Below are 17793 nucleotides of genomic sequence, written 5' to 3' on the forward strand. Positions count from 1 at the left end.
CCTAAGGATTGACTCTCTCACTTCTACGTAATGAAAGAGCAGGAATGAGCAGCATCCAATGTACTTTATAGAACCAGTCATTATTGGCTGTTTCTTTCTTGGACATTTTATGGGGAAACTGTTTTGAGCTTTGTAGTTCTGTTCTTCAGACAAGCCCTTAAGGTTGGGAGACAGAATATCGTAGTACTTAAGAACAATGATTTTGGGAAAGATAGTTATGGATTTGCATCTTGGCTCTGCCACTTACTAGCTGTGTGACCTTGCACATTTACTTAACTTTTCTGTACTTAGATTTTCTAATCCTTAAATGGGGACAACAATGGTCATGACCCCACAGAGTTTGTGAGAGGATTAAATAAAAGGAAGCAGGTAATTTTCTTAGCAAAAAAAAAAAAAAACTCTCAGTAAGAGCAAGATTATAAGTGTTGGGCTTCCCAGGTGGCTCAGCGGCAGACTCTGCCTGCCAATGCGGGAGTTGTGGGTTTTATCCCTGGGTCAGGAAGTTCCCCTGGAGGAGGAAATGGGAACCCACTCCAGTATTCTTGCCTGAAAAATCCCATGGCAGGCCACAATCCATGGGTCTCAAAGAGTCAGACATGACTGAGTGACTGAGCCTGAATGATTATAATTGGTATTATTATAGATTATGAACAAGGGGCTTCCCTGGTGGCTCAGAGGTTAAAGTGTCTGACTCCAATACAGGAGACCTGGGTTCGATCCCTGGGTCGGGAAGATCCCCTGGAGAAGGAAACGGCAACCCACTCCAGTATTCTTGCCTGGAGAGTCTCATGGACAGAGGAGCCTGGTAGGCTACAGTCCACGGGGTCACAAAGAGTCGGACACGACTGAGCCTGAATGATTATACTTGGTATTATTACAGATTATGAACAAGGCAGAGTTTTGTGCTGGTAGTCATATAACTTGCCCAGAATAGAAAAATAATAGGAAATAATAAACAAAAGCTATTAAGAGTTTTTACTTTAGTTTTCTGGGAAGACTTCCTTGGCCTTTAGTATGCCATTTGTCCTCTGTCATCTCTCCTCCTCCTCTAAGGAGTCTTCCTCCTTTCAGCACCTGCACTCCTTTTCTAGTTTTCCTTGTTCTCACTCATGTGCCCCTTTCCCACCTCCCATCAGTCATAACGCCCTTAGGGACTGTCAGTGCATCGTTCACAGGCTGGTAACAAGATGATGCCACCTTTTTGTTTTTCAGGATGTGATCCGAGCCATGAACGTCAATCCCAAGATTTCATTCCCTCCTGAAGTTGACTTTTGCCTCCTCAGTAACTTCATCCAGGAGATATGTTGCATCGCCTTTGCAATGCAGACTTTAGAACCACCCCTAGATATTGCATTTGGGGCCGATGGAGAAATTTTTAATGATTGCAAGTAAGAGACATAGAAGCAGAAGCTAAGGGATTCTCTATAAATAAATGATATTGTCTTTATTTCCTGGGAACAATTTAGGGAAAAGAACTCTGGGTGGGGAAATCAACAGACATTGCCTGATTTCCAAGCCCTGCCATATACTTCTCTGTACTACAGAGTGGGCCCCTCTCCTGGGGTCATTTTCCTTCTCAGTCAAATGTGATTCAGAGGAGACCTTATGATTTCCATTGAGTATATTGGTTTTGGGGAGAACTAAGGACTGGACTCTGGAACACTTTAAAAGAAAAGTGCTATATAAATACAAACATGAATTACTTTTTATTGTCTAAAAATTTTGGGTATAATTGACATTTAATGTTATATTAGTTTCATGTCTACAACATGATTCTATATTTGTATATGTTGTGAAATGATTACCATGAAAAGTCTACTTAACATCTGTCACCATACATAGTTACAAAAGTTTGTTTAAGATCTATTCTCTAAGCAACTTTCAAATTTGCAGTACAGTATGATTATATTGTTAACAATTATACATCTGCATGACTCATTTTGTAACTGAAAGTTTGTACCTTTTGACGTCTCTAACCCATTTTGTACACCCCCCACCTCTGACAACCACTAATCTGTTCTTTGTATCTGTGAGCTTGGTTTTTATTTGTTTGTTTTAGATTCCACATATAAGTAAGATTGCATGATATTTGTCTTTCTCTGTCTGACTTATTTCATAGTGCCTTCTAGGTCCATCCATGTTGTCTCAATTGGCGAGATTTCATTATTTTTTTTATAGCTAAATAGTATACCATTGTATATATACGCCAACTTCTTTAACCATTAATCCATCAATGAACACTTAAGTGTCCATCTTGGCTTTTGTAAATAATGCTGCAGTGAACATGGGGATGCATGTATCTTTTCAAGTTAGAGTTTAGTTTTCTTTGGATAAATATCTAGAAGTGGAATTCCTGGATCATATGGTAATTGTTTTTAATTTTTTGAGAAACCTCCATCCAGTTTTTCGTAATGGCTATACCAATTTACATTCCCATCAATAGGGCACAAGGGTTCCCTTTTTTCCCACATCCTTGCCAGCACTTCTTATCTTTTTGATAACAACTCTTCTAACAGGTGTGAGGTGATAGCTCATTGTGATTTTGATTTCTCTGTGATTAATGGTGTTGAACATCTTCCCATATATCTGTTGGCCATCTGTGTATCTTCTTCAGAAAACTGTCCATTCAGATCCTCTGCCTAACTAACTACTGAGAGTATTCACCCATTTCAGTCTATGGAATCTGCTCATTTCACAGACTTCTGGTAGGCCTGCTGCTTACGTACATACCTGCTGTAACATGCTGTCTCTTGGGGCACTCTGGCCTGTTCTCCTGGATGGCTGTGAGCTCAAATTGGAGTTCCTAATAATGACTGAATTTATTTGGTTGTACCCTAGGGTTTTACAGAACAAGACTAAACCTTTTCTTGTTTATTTCTTTTTATTCTTACCTTGATAGCCTTTCACACATTTGAAATTAATTACTCATCCTTCTCCAGCCTCATGGTTTTAGATTTTTTTCATTTGAAGGGATTTTTGAGACCTCACATTTAGACTGGTTCTCTTGGTCTGTGCTCCATACTTGTCAATACTTGTCTGAGTATTCCTTAAAAAAAAAAAGTGTCCACGCTTACATATATACAATGGAATATTGCTCAGTCATAAAAAGGAACGCATTTGAGTCAGTTCTAAAGAGGTGGATGAATCTAGAGCCTGTTATACAGTGAAGTAAGTCAGAAAAAGAAAAGCAAGCACCATACACTAAGGCATGTATATGGAATCTAGAAAGGTGGCGCTGATGAAACTATTTGCAGGGCAGCAGTGGAGATGCAGACATAAAGGACAGACTTACGGACAAGAGCGGGGGGAGGAAGGAGCGGATGAGATGGGTGGAGAGAGTAGCATGGAAGCATATGTACTACCATATGGAAAATAGAGAGCCAGTGGAAATTTGCCGTATGACTCAAGGAAAATAAGGCTCAAACTGGGGCTCTGTAACAACCTAGAGGGGTGGGAAGGGGTGGGAGGTAGGAGGGAGACTCAAGAGAGAGGGGACATATGTACACCCATGGCTAATTCATGTTGATGGCAGAAATCAAACCAATATAGTAAAGCAATTATCCTTCAATTAAAAGTAAATGCAAATTTTAAAAAGTGTCCACATTGAATGTAAACCCCAAGTTTGAACTGATCAGACTAGAGGGGCTAGCACCATTTTTATCCTCTATTAAGTCCTCTAATTTATAGTAGCTTTTCTTTTCTTTTTTTCCAGCCATAGAACACTGTTGGCTCATTTTGAGTTCAACTAAAACATTATTATTATTTTTTTTTTTTTTTACTTTTACTGTGATTGAGCCAATCATCTGTGCAGTTACATGCTTTTTATTTGTTAAAAATTTATTTATTTTTAATTGGAGGATAATTGCTTTACAATATTGTGTTGGTTTCTGCCATACATCAACATGATTCAGTCGTAGGTATACATATGTCCCCTCCCCTCCTGAATCCAGTTACATGCTTTTTAGACTCAACTGCAGGACCTCATATGTGTCCACATTATGTTGTTATCTTAGTAGATTTAACTTATTATAGTTCCAACCTCTTGAACTGTTTTTTTTTGATACAGTCATCTGTTTCTTTTTCCCTACCCACTCCCCACCTTTGAACATTTTTCCTGTATTTCATGGGAGTCATTGATGAACATATTGACTTACCCCAGGATTGAAAGAGAGAGAGAGAGAGCGAGCGAGCCCTGGGCACCTTCATTCTCATTGACTCATTAACTACCCATTTTGGATATGATTATTGAACCAGTGTCTAATCCACCTACTTAAGTTAATCATCCACCTATATTTTTCTTGTTTTGTCCACAAAGATAACACGAGAAATCTTGTAGGTGACGTATGGGACTTCAGACACTCTCCATCTCTAGCATTTCCCTGAATTACAATTCTTGTAATCCTGAGAAGGAACAAGATTAGTCTGACATGACTTGAGCTTTTTGTTGTTATTGTTAATTTTTAAAAATTGAAATATAGTTGATTTGCAATGTTGTGTTAGGGTTGCTCCATTGTTCAATGGATGGCACATTGGACTTCCACAATGTTGTGTTAATTTCTGCTGTACAGCACAGTGATTCAGTTATACATATATATACATTTTAAAAAAATATTCTTTTCCAGATGGTTTATCATAGGGTGTTGAATATAGTTCCTTGTGCTATACAGTAGGACACCTTGTTTATCCATCTAAATATACGAGTTTGCATCTGCTAACAGCAGCCTCCCGGTCCACCCCTCCCCCAACCTCCTCCCTCATGGCAACCCCAGTCTGTTCTCTATGACATGACTTTTTCTTGGTGAGCTCGTGTTGGGTCCTTATTATAACTGGTTCCTATTCTAGGAGCCCACAACTGTCTCTTTAATAATAGAATTAGGATCTATATTTATCCAGGTTTGAGCAGAATAAAAGATGAAAATTTTGCACTGATGATCCGTCCCTCCCGTTAGGTTACGTAACTGCTTAACCTCTCTTTCTTGTTCTTTTATGTCTTCATAACAGGTACCGTCGAAGCTATGACTCTGACTTCACGGCTCCCTTGGTCTTCTATCATGTGTGGCCTGCTCTCATGGAGAATGACTGTGTCATCATGAAAGGAGAAGCTGTCACCAGGAGAGGGGCTTTTGTACGGTGGCCTTGTATAGTGACAATTCATCCCAAGTGTTTGATTCACAAGTTCGAGAACATTTATAAACCCAAAGATTGTATAAAAGAAGTTCATAAGGGTTGTTTGAGAAGATTTCATACAAAGGAGAGGAATGGGACTGGTTGTGAAAACAGATTCTTTTCTTTAACTCATGAGTCTTCAGAATTTCCTGGCAGTCATTTCTTTGTCTATTGCTTTATTTGTAAGATGGAGGTGGTTTAGTTGCTAAGTTGTGTCTGACTCTTTACCACCCCATGGCCCACCAGGCTCCTCTGGGACATCCCAGGCAAGAATACTGGAGTGGTTGCCATTTCCTCCTCCAGGGGATCTTCCCGACCCAGGGACTGAACCCACGTTTCCTGCCTTGGCAAGTCATTCTTTACCACTGAGCCACCTGGGAAGCCTCTTTATAATATAGAATTGGTCCTAGTTGCCTTCTTCATCTTATAAATACTATGCTATTATAAAGGCAAAGCCTTTGAGCTCACCTGTTGGAGGCTTTCTATAATTCTAAGCATTTAAAAGTGATTGATTAACTTTCAGAACATGGTCAAATTTTTATTGATAGCTCTCTGTTTGGAACTATGTCCTGTTTGGAATGTATCCTGTTTTTCTCTCCTTCGTATGATGTGTAAGGAGGGGAGGGATGGAGAAAAAGAGGGCAGAGGAGGTGGGGAGAGAGTAGTCAATCAGTTTCCTATACACATCAGTTGTAGAATGCTTTGGACATGTCAAATAATTGGAAAGCCTTCAAAGTGGAATCTTAGGTATGCAAGTGTGTGAACATGTGTGTGTTAAGGTGGGGATTGGGTGTTGGAACTGGTTGCGGTGGATGCTTGGATATTCTGCACGTTTCCCATTATGGAGTTTTACCCTGCCCTTCCTAGAAGGAGGTAAGTGAATTCTGGAGAGAAGCTCCTGGGTCCAGAGCAAAGCCACCATCTGAGTGGTCTCAGTTCCTGTTCTCTTTGACTTGGAGAAGACAGGAAGTGTTTCATGGCAGCTTGTCACATGCAGAGTGTGAGAAGCATAGTAGTATATTTTAAAAGAACTTAAGGGTTTTTGCAGCTTAAACATCTCGCTAGAACAAATAGTATCTCAGTGAACTCTTCTGTGCTATGAAAGCTGAGGCTGTAGAAGTTGGTTGTATTGACTTGAGAACTGCACATGCTCACATGAAGTGAGATCGTAAAATGTGCTTTAGCCCTTTAAACAATCACCCTCTGTTAAGAAACTCTTAATGTAGACTGTCTGCAGTATAGTTTGGAAGGGGAGGAAAGGAAATAGTCACTATTTCTATGTTCTACATCAAATAGCAATTGCCTTTTAACTTCCTTTGTCTCTCTTCTTAAGTGCACCATCAGTATTTACCCAAGTTGAAACTCCCAAACTTAAAGAAAATACCCTAAAATCAAAAGCAGAAAAGGAAAAGGTTGAATGAAAGGATCTGATAAGAAGACTTTGGCTAGTAAAATCTCATTATAGGAAATAGAGTTTTCTTTTCTGAGCCTTGATTTATTTAGTTAGAGAGTAGAAGGTCCACAGTGGTGATTCACTCATGCTCTCATTCATTAATTCATTTTATTTGGTAGTTATTTATGACCCAAGCACTCTGTGGAGTGCCTACATGGAGCTTTCATTCTCCATCACTTGGAAACTTGAATGTAATTTCTAACAGCTTCTGCATCAACACAAAGTTCTGTTGCAGGAAGGGGGACCCCTTCCAGGGCCTGAAACCGGGCTTTCGTCTAACACTCAGAAATGAATTGTCCGAGGAGACCCGTGTGTTGACAAAGCAAGAGATTTTATTGGGAAAGGGCACCCGGGTGGAGAGCAGTAGGGTAAGGGAACCCAGGAGAACAGCTCTGCCACGTGGCTCACAGTCTCGGGTTTTATGGTGATAGGATTAGTTTACGGGTTGTCTTTAGCCAATCATTCTGACTCAGAGTCCTTCCTGGTGGTGCAAGCCTTGTTCAGCCAAGATGGATGCCAGAAAGAAGGATTCTGGGAGGTGGTTGGACATGTGATGTCTCCTTTTGACCTTTCCCGAACTCTTCCATTTGGTGGTGGCTTATTAGTTCCATGTTCCTTATGAGGACCTCCTATCATAAAACAACTCATGCAAATGGTTACTATGGTGCCTGGCCAGGGTGGGTGGTTTCATTCAGTGTGCTTCCCCTAACAGCTCTCCCCTGAGAGACTTCATACTCAAGGCACTTCTTGAGAATTGGGGCGGAGGTCTCTTTCTTCTATAACTTTTTCCTGCTGTGCATGGGCATAGGCCTGCCTAGCAGAGCAGAAGTCTCTCTCCACCTGATCTAAGTCAAGGTATTTTTTGGCTAAAACCAGCATTCACCCTTGTAATAAGAACAATTTAGTTCGAAACTGTTGGCTCCTCTCAGAGATGAAATAGACAGGGGCCAAACAGGAGACCTAACAGGATGGTCATTACTGGTCCCCAGAAACATTTGGGTTGAGGATTGCAGGGTTTGTGACTTTTTTTTTTCTTTTTGATTGGTTGATGTGCTTGTTGCTTTTATTGAGCCTGAGTAATAGAAGAAAACTCAAATTTATGGTGAGAGTCAGAGCAGGCATTATTAATTGGCCCAGTGAGGGGATCCCATCTAGTAATATCACAGTGACCCGAATATGACTATAATTTTTTTAAAGTAAATTTTCTCAGGGCCAACCAGTTAGAGCCTTGTAGTAGAGAAATTTACCAAGGTAACCCAGAACTAAACACAGGTAATTGGCCACAAACCCAACAATTGGATTGATTTATAAAACTAGCATAGGATCAGGCCTATAATAGAAAAGCATTTGATTTATATGCAAAGGTCTAAGAAGTCAAGAAAACTTTATAAATGATCATAAGAATCCAGTCCAGCATCTTGGGCAGACTGTCTACCTCTGATGTCGTCGTGTAGTTTCTCCTCTGTTTGAGCATCATTTTAAGGTGCGAACTGGAGCCCTGACCCAGGTGGAGGATGGTAACTTCAGACTAAACACAAGATTCCTGGAGCATAGCTCTGTTGCCTCACCACCAACCAATCAAAAAAAAAAGTCACAAACCCTGCAGCCTTCACCCCAAATATTTCTGGGGACCGGTAATGACCATCCAGTTAGGTCTTCTGTTTGGCCCCTGTCTATTTCATTTCTGAGAGGAGCCAACAGTTTCGAACTAAATTGCTCTTATTACAAGGGTGAATGCTGGTTTTAGCCAAAAAATATCTTGACTTAGATCAGGTGGAGAGATACTCCTGGTCTGCTAGGCAGGCCTATGCCCATGCACAGCAGGAAGAAGTTATAGAAGAAAGAGACCTCCGCCCCAATTCTCAAGAAGTGCCTTGAGTATGAAGTCTCTCAGGGGAGAGCTGTTAGGGGAAGCACACTGAATGAAACCACCCACCCTGGCCAGGCACCATAGTAACCATTTGCATGAGTTGTTTTATGATAGGAGGTCCTCATAAGGAACATGGAACTAATAAGCCACCACCAAATGGAAGAGTTCGGGAAAGGTCAAAAGGAGACATCACATGTCCAACCACCTCCCAGAATCCTTCTTTCTGGCATCCATCTTGGCTGAACAAGGCTTGCACCACCAGGAAGGACTCTGAGTCAGAATGATTGGCTAAAGACAACCCGTAAACTAATCCTATCACCATAAAACCCGAGACTGTGAGCCACGTGGCAAAGCTGTTCTCCTGGGTTCCCTTACCCTACTGCTCTCCACCCGGGTGCCCTTTCCCAATAAAATCTCTTGCTTTGTCAACACACGGGTCTCCTCGGACAATTCATTTCTGAGTGTTAGACGAAAGCCCAGTTTCAGGCCCTGGAAGGGGTCCCCCTTCCTGCAACAGTCCCATTAGCACCAAGAATTTGAATATCCCAAAGTTCATTGTAAGGAGATTTTATTGAGAAATATGCTAGAATTATTGTCAAATATTGGGCAGCTATAAGAAATTAGTGTACCTCATGCTGATGACCAGTAAGAGGCAAGTGTAATCATGTCAGAAAATTTCTTGTTCATTCTATGGGATATAAGTATTGTTTTAAGCCACTGGGCTCTTACAAACCATTGACTATTTTTCTCTTTCTTTTTTTTTTTCCAGTGGAATTCAGTGCGATCTGTAAGTCGATGTCGAAGCAGGAGTTTAAGCCCCATCTGCCCTCGTACCCGTATTGGTTTAGGCATGGTACGTATCTGTCTCATTGTTTTTACACAAAATCATCTTATGTATTTTTTCATCCACAGTTACCTATAACAAAGGTGATGGCAAGTCTGGAGGTAGAAAGAGAACCTGCTGTAGTCACCTTAGATTAATTTCTATCTGACCTTGGGCTAAGGAATTTATCATTCTAGACAGAAGGAAATAGAGGTAGTTTTTTTTCTTTATTAAGTATTTCATTGCTTTATTTTTATCTTTAAATGAAAATGGGCTATTAGTTATTAATTAGTTTTCTGAACAGAGAATGGGACATCTTAGTCAACTGATCTCTGTACACACCAGTCCCTGGTTCCTCTAGAACTTCTTGTATGAGCATGAGCTTGGAGAAGTTGCTCAAATGATCTGGATTTCAATACTGTATAAAGGGCACTGCAGGTATTGATTTTCCTCCAAATTTCAAAGTAGGAAGAATTAAGATTAGTCTCTGCATATTTGTTCTTAGGATTACTAATAAGTCTGTCAAAGAAAAAAAAAAAAAGCAAAACACCTCTGAAGACTGTGGCGATAAAATCCCTAAAACCTGACATTATTATGAATCACCACTGTTCATTGATTCAATCATAATATTTAGTTAATGCCTTTTGAATACATGTCTGGACCAAGACATGTGGATACCAGATAGGCTAACAATTTGCTTTTCCTTCAAATAAAAATTCTTTAAATATTTGTTCAACCTAGTTTTGGGGAGAGTGGTGAAGAAGGAGGATCGCATTTGTCAAGGCTCCATTTCTCTGAAATTATCTCTAGTGATGCAACTTCTACACTTCTAAACCTCTCTCAGCAAAACATGTTTAATAAAGTTCCAATCAAACATTTCTTCTGTACCGTGTGGATGCTAGACTAGGAGGAGAGGGGCAACACACAAATGATTAAAATATGTTCTCTTTCCTGAATGGGTTTCAATATAGGAAGATCAGTATGATTTAAACAAAGTAACTGAATGTGGTATATGATAGAGTCCATAAAAGAGGCACCATGTACTAAAGCTGTCAGAGGAGGCAGTGATTCCTCTGGATTTGGTTCATGGGGGAGGTGGTATGTGATCTTACCGAGTTTTTATGGGTTGGGGAAGACTAACCATAGGAGCAAAATGGCCTGGGAATGCAAAGGCGTGTGTCAGACATGGCTCTTTTGCACTTGCAGATTTTAATATAACTTAATTGTCCTTATTGCCAAATAAGTATTCACCATAGGTAAAAGCTAAAGGATTGTACACTTAATGGGCTGATAAAGAGACATCTTATGACATTTATACTGGAAGAATAAAAATTCTCCTTTTCCTAAGAGGAAGTGTTATATCAGAAGCAAGAACAATATTAGCCACTTGTTACAGCCACAACACATTTTAACTCTGGACACTCACTGGAAGATTTATCAATGGGCAGCGTCCCTCTGTGATAAGTACCTATACATGTTTGAGCCCCTCCTCTCTCTTTCTTTTGTCCCCTGGGTAAACAAACTTAAAACATTTGATAAGAATAAAATGTATTCTTAAAGGTGGAACTATTGCCAAAATTCTGTCCCTTTCTACGATCATCTTCTTATAACAAGACTGGTACAAATATTTTTGGTTAATCTGGTTGACTTGTTTGAGATTTCATAGGCAGAACAGCCTCTATCTTTGCTAGTGTCTATTTAAAGTGAAAGCTCAGAGTAAGAATGATGCCTGCAGTCAATTATTTCTGAGCCATGTCAGGCTTGTAGGTAACCGGGATAGCTGGCTTTTGCTCAGTGAAAGCAAAGATGAGATTTGACATGTGGGTCTTTTCTGGCTTCCCAGGGACTCCCTTTAATAGGCAGCATTTTGAACACATGAGATAATTCATATAAAGGATGTGCCAGAGAGTATTTGATAATTTTAGCCTTAATTACTCTTCATAATTATAATAATATCTTCTGGAAGTCATGGAATTCAGTATGGCCAGTGAGCATCCAACCTCAAAAAATGTTTAGCAACTGTTAACAACCACCACCACAAAAGCCAACAAAACCCAGGCCACTGAGCCCAACTTTTAATTAATAATAAATAATTTAAGCTAAGTTGAGTATACATGCACTTTGGGAAGTATAAAAGGAATCATAGGGCAAAAACTTCAGGGCAAAGCCACCATTGCTCTAAACTGCTTCAGAGCAACTGTTTAGCTGGATTTAGGGAAAAAACATCAAAAGGATTCATTGTTTGAGCTTCATCTACTGTGTAATTTGCATTACACTTTTATATTTTCCAGATATCTCGAAGCCGGAGTCCTTCTCCAATAAGATGTGGATTGCCAAGTAAGTGGGATTGTCTAGGTGGAGCAAGGTTTCTGTTTTTTAATGCTTCTCTTAGTACTCAGCATGGAGCAGCAATATGAATGTTTTGCTTCCTGGAGAATGGCAGGCTACAGTCCATAGGGTCCATAGGGCAACAATGAGTTGGACACGACTGAGCGACTAACATTTTCACTTTCAAACTTGGATTAACCACCCATCTTTTGTTTCAGTTCAGTTCAGGTCAGTCGCTCAGTCGTGTCTGACTCTTTGTGACCCCATGAACTGCAGCACACCAGGCCTCCCTGTCTATCACCAACTCCCGGAGTTCACCCAAACTAATGTCCATCGAGTCAGTGATGCCATCAGCCATCTCATTGTCCATTGTTCCCTTCTCCTCCTGCCCCCAATCCCTCCCAACATCAGAATCTTTTCCAGTGAGTCAACTCTTCGCATGAGGTGGCCAAAGTACTGGAGTTTCAGCTTTAGCATCATTCCTTCCAAAGAACACCCAGGACTGATCTCCTTCAGAATGGACTGGTTGGATCTCCTTGCAGTCCAAGGGACTCTTAGGAGTCTTCTCCAACATCACAGTTCAAAAGCATTAATTCTTCAGCGCTCAGCCTTCTTCACAGTCCAACTCTCACATCCATACCTGACCACTGGAAAAACCAAAGCCTTGACTAGACGGACCTTAGTCAGCAAAGTAATGTCTCTGCTTTTGAATATGCTATCTAGGTTGGTCATAACTTTCCTTCCAAGGAGTAAGCATCTTTTCATTTTATGGCTGCAATCACCATCTGCAGTGATTTCAGAGCCTCCCAAAATAAAGTCTGACACTGTTTCCACTGTTTCCCCATCTATTTCCCATGAAGTGATGGGATCGGATGCCATGATCTTCATTTTCTGAATGTTGAGCTTTAAGCCAACTTTTTCACTCTCTTCTTTCACTCTCTTCAAGAGGCTTTTTAGTTCCTCTTCACTTTCTGCCATAAGGGTGGTGTCATCTGCATATCTGAGGTTATTGATATTTCTCCTGGCAATCTTGATTCCAGCTTGTGCTTCTTCCAGCCCAGCATTTCTCATGATGTACTCTGCATATAAGTTAAGTAAGCAGGGTGACAATCTTTTGTTTAGGTCTTTTCAAAAGAAAGTCTAAAAAAGCAACCATAATAATGAGCCCTTTATTTTTCTCCCTAGGGTTTTAAAACCACCAGCCATGTTCCTCTGCTCAGGACACCTACAATGGCCAGCTTACCCAGCACTTCCACCTGCCTGCTGTGTTGCCTCAGACCTCACTTAAGCTAATGTGACAAGGCAATTCTGTGTATCACTTCACACAGAGAGTTAAATGTTTTGGCTTAGCGCATTTGTAACTGCAGATATATTGCATTTTATTCTATTTTTATAGATACAGATTCCATTAATTTGATAAAAACTATTGCCTAGGTGTTTAGGATCATATTCATTTGAAGCTAAGTCCATTATACAGGTTCAGGATTCTCAACCTGAAACATAAGGCTCTTTTATAACAACTAAAGTGAAAAACTTTTACTGTGCTATGTCCAAAAGACAAGAAGAGTCATTTCAATTTGCAGACTGATCATAAATATTATAATTGCTGGGTTTAGATTTAGCTGGAAAACAATCTGGGGTGTTTTAATTTTCTTTGGGGACTTGGAAGACAGCCCCAGTCTCAAATTGGGGAACTTATAGCATAACAGGGACTTCAGGCTACACATACATGATGATGATTTAGGAAAATAGAGTTCATTGGTTGGCTCCTATTTTCCTGCTATGAAGTGCCCAGTTTGGTTTAGTTGAGCATGGTTGGTTGAAGCTACCTACTTGAGAGAGTTCTCTTGCTTCAAAAAAGTGGAGTGGTGATTTGGGTAGAAGCTAACTTGGTGACTATATGTTAGGTACCTTGTGTTTATCTCCTGGGAATGTTTCTGAATGAAGTTTTAATGTACATGTTAAATATAAAAGCTACCTGATATCTTGACATCTTTTACCTATTCTGCTTAGTTGGTTATAAACTCAGATCTCCTAAGAACTCCATCTGACACTGATGGTGGGAATGTAGACTGATGTAGTTACTATGGAGAACAGTATGGAGGTTCCTTAAGAAAGTAAAAATAGAGCTACCGATATAACCCAGCAATCCCACTAATAGGCATATATCCAGAGAAAAACATGAATTTGAAAGGACACATGCACCCCAGTGTTCATAGCAGCACTACTTACAACAGCCAAGACATGGAAGCAACCTTAGTATACATCAACAGATGAATGGATAAAGAAGATTGGTACATATATTCAATGGAATACTACTCAGCCATTAAATGAATGAACTAATGCCATTTGTAGCAACATGGGTGGACCTGGAGATCACCATGCTAAGTGAAGTAAGTCAGACAGAAAGAGAAGTATTGTATGATATTGCTTACACATGGAACCTAAAAAATTATACAAATGAACTTATTTACAAAACAGAAACAGACTCACCAGACTTACAGAGCAGATTTATGGTTACACTAGGAGAAGGGTGGGGAGGGGAAGGGATAGATTAGGAGTTTGGGATTGACTTGTACACACTGCTGTATTTTAAATGAAATGTGTTTCCATGAAAAAAAAAAAAAAGGGACATGCCTGGAATGCAGAAGAGTTCTCATTGAATAGCTGATCAATAAATGACATTTAGCTATGCTAAACAATTAAAAGATAAAATAGCACTAATTGCTTTTGATTTTTGCTTTGTGAAAAATTCAATTTAGAAAAAAAATAGAAAAATTTACTAAAGAAGAAATTTTTTTTTTAAATCTTAAAAATAAAAAACGATCTCCCTCTGACTGAAACTCTGAAACTCAAGCCTAAAAGCTAAGGGAACCATTTGTAGATTTTAAATAGCATGTCTGTCCCTTGATTTCTTCACTGTGAAGTACTGTTGAAAAAGTTCAAGCTCTTGATGGAATAAGTAGTGTTGTTTTTGCTTTTTTTGTGTCCATTTTAATGCCGTCTTTAAAGGCAAGCTTCACAAATGACAACTTTTGTCGTGGGCCTTTTAGAGAGAAGCTCCGAACTGGCCACAGCTCAGTTTGCATAAGTTCAGCACCAGAACCAGCAGCTGGGGCTGTTTAGGTGAAAACAAATAAAAACAAAACAAAACCCCCTCAGGTAACAAAAAGGAAAAACTTCTCTAAAGCCTCTGTCTCTTGTGCTGGGACACAGGCAAGCGGGAGACCTCTCTAGCCTCCACCCCTTGGTCTCAGTTCAGTTCAGTTCAGTTGCTCAGTCGTGTCTGATTCTTTGCGACCCCATGAATTGCAGCACGCCAGGCCTCCCTGTCCATCACCAACTCCCAGAGTTCACTCAGACTCACGTCCATCGAGTCAGTGATGCCATCCAGCCATCTTATCCTCTGTCATCCCCGTTTCCTCCTGTCCCCAATCCCTCCCAGCATCAGAGTCTTCCAATGAGTCAACTCTTCGCATGAGGTGGCCAAAGTACTGGACTTTCAGCTTCAGCATCATTCCTCCCAAAGAAATCCCAGGACTGATCTCCTTTAGAATGGACTGGTTGGATCTCCTTGCAGTCCAAGGGACTCTTAGGAGTCTTCTCCAACACCACAGTTCAAAAGCTTCAATTCTTTGGTGTTCAGCTTTCTTCACAGTCCAACTCTCACATCCATACATGACTACTGGAAATAGCCTTGACTAGACAGACCCTTGGTTTAATGGTCACCAATTTATTATGAAAGTGAAACTGGAAGTGTTAGTCACTCAGTTGTGTCCGACTCTTTGTGACCCCATGGACTGTAGCTCACCAGGCTCCTCTGTCCATGGATTCTCCAGGCAAAAACACTGGAGTGGGTTGCCATGCCCTTCTCCAGGGGATCTTCCCGACCCAGGGATCAAACCTGGGTCTCCCATGTTGCCTGCAGATTCTTTACAGTCTGAGCCACCAACTTATTCTGAAGTGCAAGCTTAATTGTTCTCCCCTCTACATTTGTGTAGTCATCATTTTGAGGCAGGGCCGAGTGCTGATAGAAGAGCTCAGTTTTGACTTGGTCCTCAGCTTGCTTGATGGCCTGAAGCAAGTTACTGCACCTCTCTGAGCTTCAGTCTTCTGAAGAGTGAGGCAGGTGGATGGGATCAGTAGTTCTGTCAACCCTCCCAGACTCAGTGCCTCCTTTCATGATATGTATTCTGGCTATTCTGAAATGAAGTTCAAAATTAGTGTGATTATAGGCATATATGCTTTTAAACAGTGGATACAGTACTCAAACTGGACTATAAACAGAAAAAAAGGAAATTTTTAATAAAACAATGTATTTCAATAAATGTATTTAATACATTTAAACAATGTCTTTTAATAAAAGAATATATTTCAACAAAAAGGCTTGGGTATAATGATCCTAGAAGATACAGTGAAGTCATCAGACACTTGCACCTGTATGTAGAATTACCAGCTACAAATGCAGATCAGTGTGCATTGTATTGGTGACGTCAGAAACACTGATGCCAGGGGTTTTCGGAAATGGTGAACAACTCTTGGTGAAGTTTTGAATAATAACTTACAGCAGTGCCTTGATTTGCATAGTAAATGCATGCCTGGAAAAGCTGGTGTATATTAAAACCATAAATCAATTACTTTGTGTTATGGGCTAAAAGGTCTTTTCTAAAATCTCACTAAGTAATAAGAATGCTTACATATCAGAATTGTTTTTAGGACTGAAATGTGGGAATGCACCTGGTTGGGAAAAATGCTGTGTGTACTCAGTTTATTTGCTCTGTATCCTGTCAGGCCACTTGCCATTTCCCAAGTCTTTGATTTGAACTGTAACTGCTCGGGGCCTGGCAGTTAGTCTAGAATAATTTGTGGAAAGGGTCCAAAAACAGAAGGCGGCTGACCTATATTCATTTCCTCAAGGCATGCACCTTAACCTTGGTGACTTTGAAAAGTGATAAACTTTTATTGTAACCTGGGTAAATGTTGGTTATTGTATTATCAGTTTAACCTCTAATAATAAAATCAAGAAAAAAATTCTTCTGTACCTATAAGTTCTTTGCAATGATATGCTCTCCTTGCAGATTCCCTTCATCTACCTCCCTTCTGTGAGGCCTGAACCATGGCTGCAAATGCCCTAAAAAAATATCAACAGCACCTCTGCTCTGGGGTTGACTCTGTGATGCTGTGATGTTCCCTGCTGTAGCTTAATTGCCAGCTTCAGTTTATTCACAATTCATTGTCTTCATATTCAAGACACACTTCCTGAGTAGTTCTATACTGTTTTATAGTTTTCACGCACATGATTTCAGTTGCTCCCCACGAGGAATCCAGGTGTCAGTTCAGTTCAGTTCAGTTCAGTCTCTCAGTGGTGTCTGTCTCTGCAACCCCATGGACTGCAGCACGCCAGGCTTCCCTGTCCATCACCAACTCCCGGGGCTTACTTAAACTCATGTCCATTGAGTCAGTGATGCTATCCAACCATCTCATCCTGTTGACCCCTTCTCCTCCCACCTTCAATCTTCCCCAGCATCAGGGTCTTTTCCAACGAGTCAGTTCTTCGCATCCGGTGGCCAAAGTATTGGAGTTTCAGCTTCAGCATCAGTCCTTCCAATGAATTTTCAGCACCAATTTCCTTTAGGATGGACTGGTTGGATCTCCTTGCAGCCGAAGGGACTCTCAAGAGTCTTCTCCAACACCACAGTTCAAAAGCATCAGTTCTTCGGCGCTCAGCTTTCTTTATGGTCCAACTCACATCCATACATGACTACTGGAAAAACCGTAGATTTGACGGGTCTTTGTTCTGCTGTTTAATATGCTGTCTAGGTTGGTCATAACTTTCCTTCCAAGGAGCAAGCATCTTTTAATTTCATGGCTGCAGTCACCATCTGCAGTGATTTTGGAGCCCCCCAAAATAAAATCTGACAAGGCTTCCATTGTTTCCCCATCTATTTGCCATGAAGTGATGAGACTGGATGCCATGATCTTAGTTTTCTGAAAGTTGAGTTTTAAGCCTACTTTTTCACTCACCTCTTTTACTTTCATCGAAAGGCTCTTTAGTTCCTCTTCGCTTTCTGTCATCTGCATATCTGAGGTTATTGATATTTCTCCCAGCAATCTTGATTCCAACTTGTGCTTTATCCAGCCTTGCATTTCTCA

The 17793-nt window shown here is 40.4% G+C and overlaps 1 protein-coding gene across 3 annotated transcripts in view; it reads left to right on the plus strand.

The window, feature by feature from the left end:
* The window catches only part of SPATA18 (spermatogenesis associated 18), a 50253-nt gene extending 33580 nt beyond the window's left edge, over nucleotides 1-16673 (plus strand). For all 3 annotated transcript variants that reach the window (XM_015096498.4, XM_042251415.2, XM_015096499.4), the window contains 5 exons: nucleotides 1213-1388; nucleotides 5002-5125; nucleotides 9259-9342; nucleotides 11604-11649; nucleotides 12826-16673. In XM_015096498.4, coding sequence (XP_014951984.2) covers nucleotides 1213-1388; nucleotides 5002-5125; nucleotides 9259-9342; nucleotides 11604-11649; nucleotides 12826-12833 — 438 coding nt within the window. In that variant the 3' untranslated portion in view covers nucleotides 12834-16673. The remainder of the gene's footprint in view (nucleotides 1-1212; nucleotides 1389-5001; nucleotides 5126-9258; nucleotides 9343-11603; nucleotides 11650-12825) is intronic.
* The last annotated feature ends 1120 nt before the right edge of the window (nucleotides 16674-17793 follow it).

Source organism: Ovis aries, chromosome 6, assembly GCF_016772045.2.
Source record: "Ovis aries strain OAR_USU_Benz2616 breed Rambouillet chromosome 6, ARS-UI_Ramb_v3.0, whole genome shotgun sequence".
In the NCBI taxonomy this organism is placed as follows: Eukaryota; Metazoa; Chordata; class Mammalia; order Artiodactyla; family Bovidae; genus Ovis; species Ovis aries.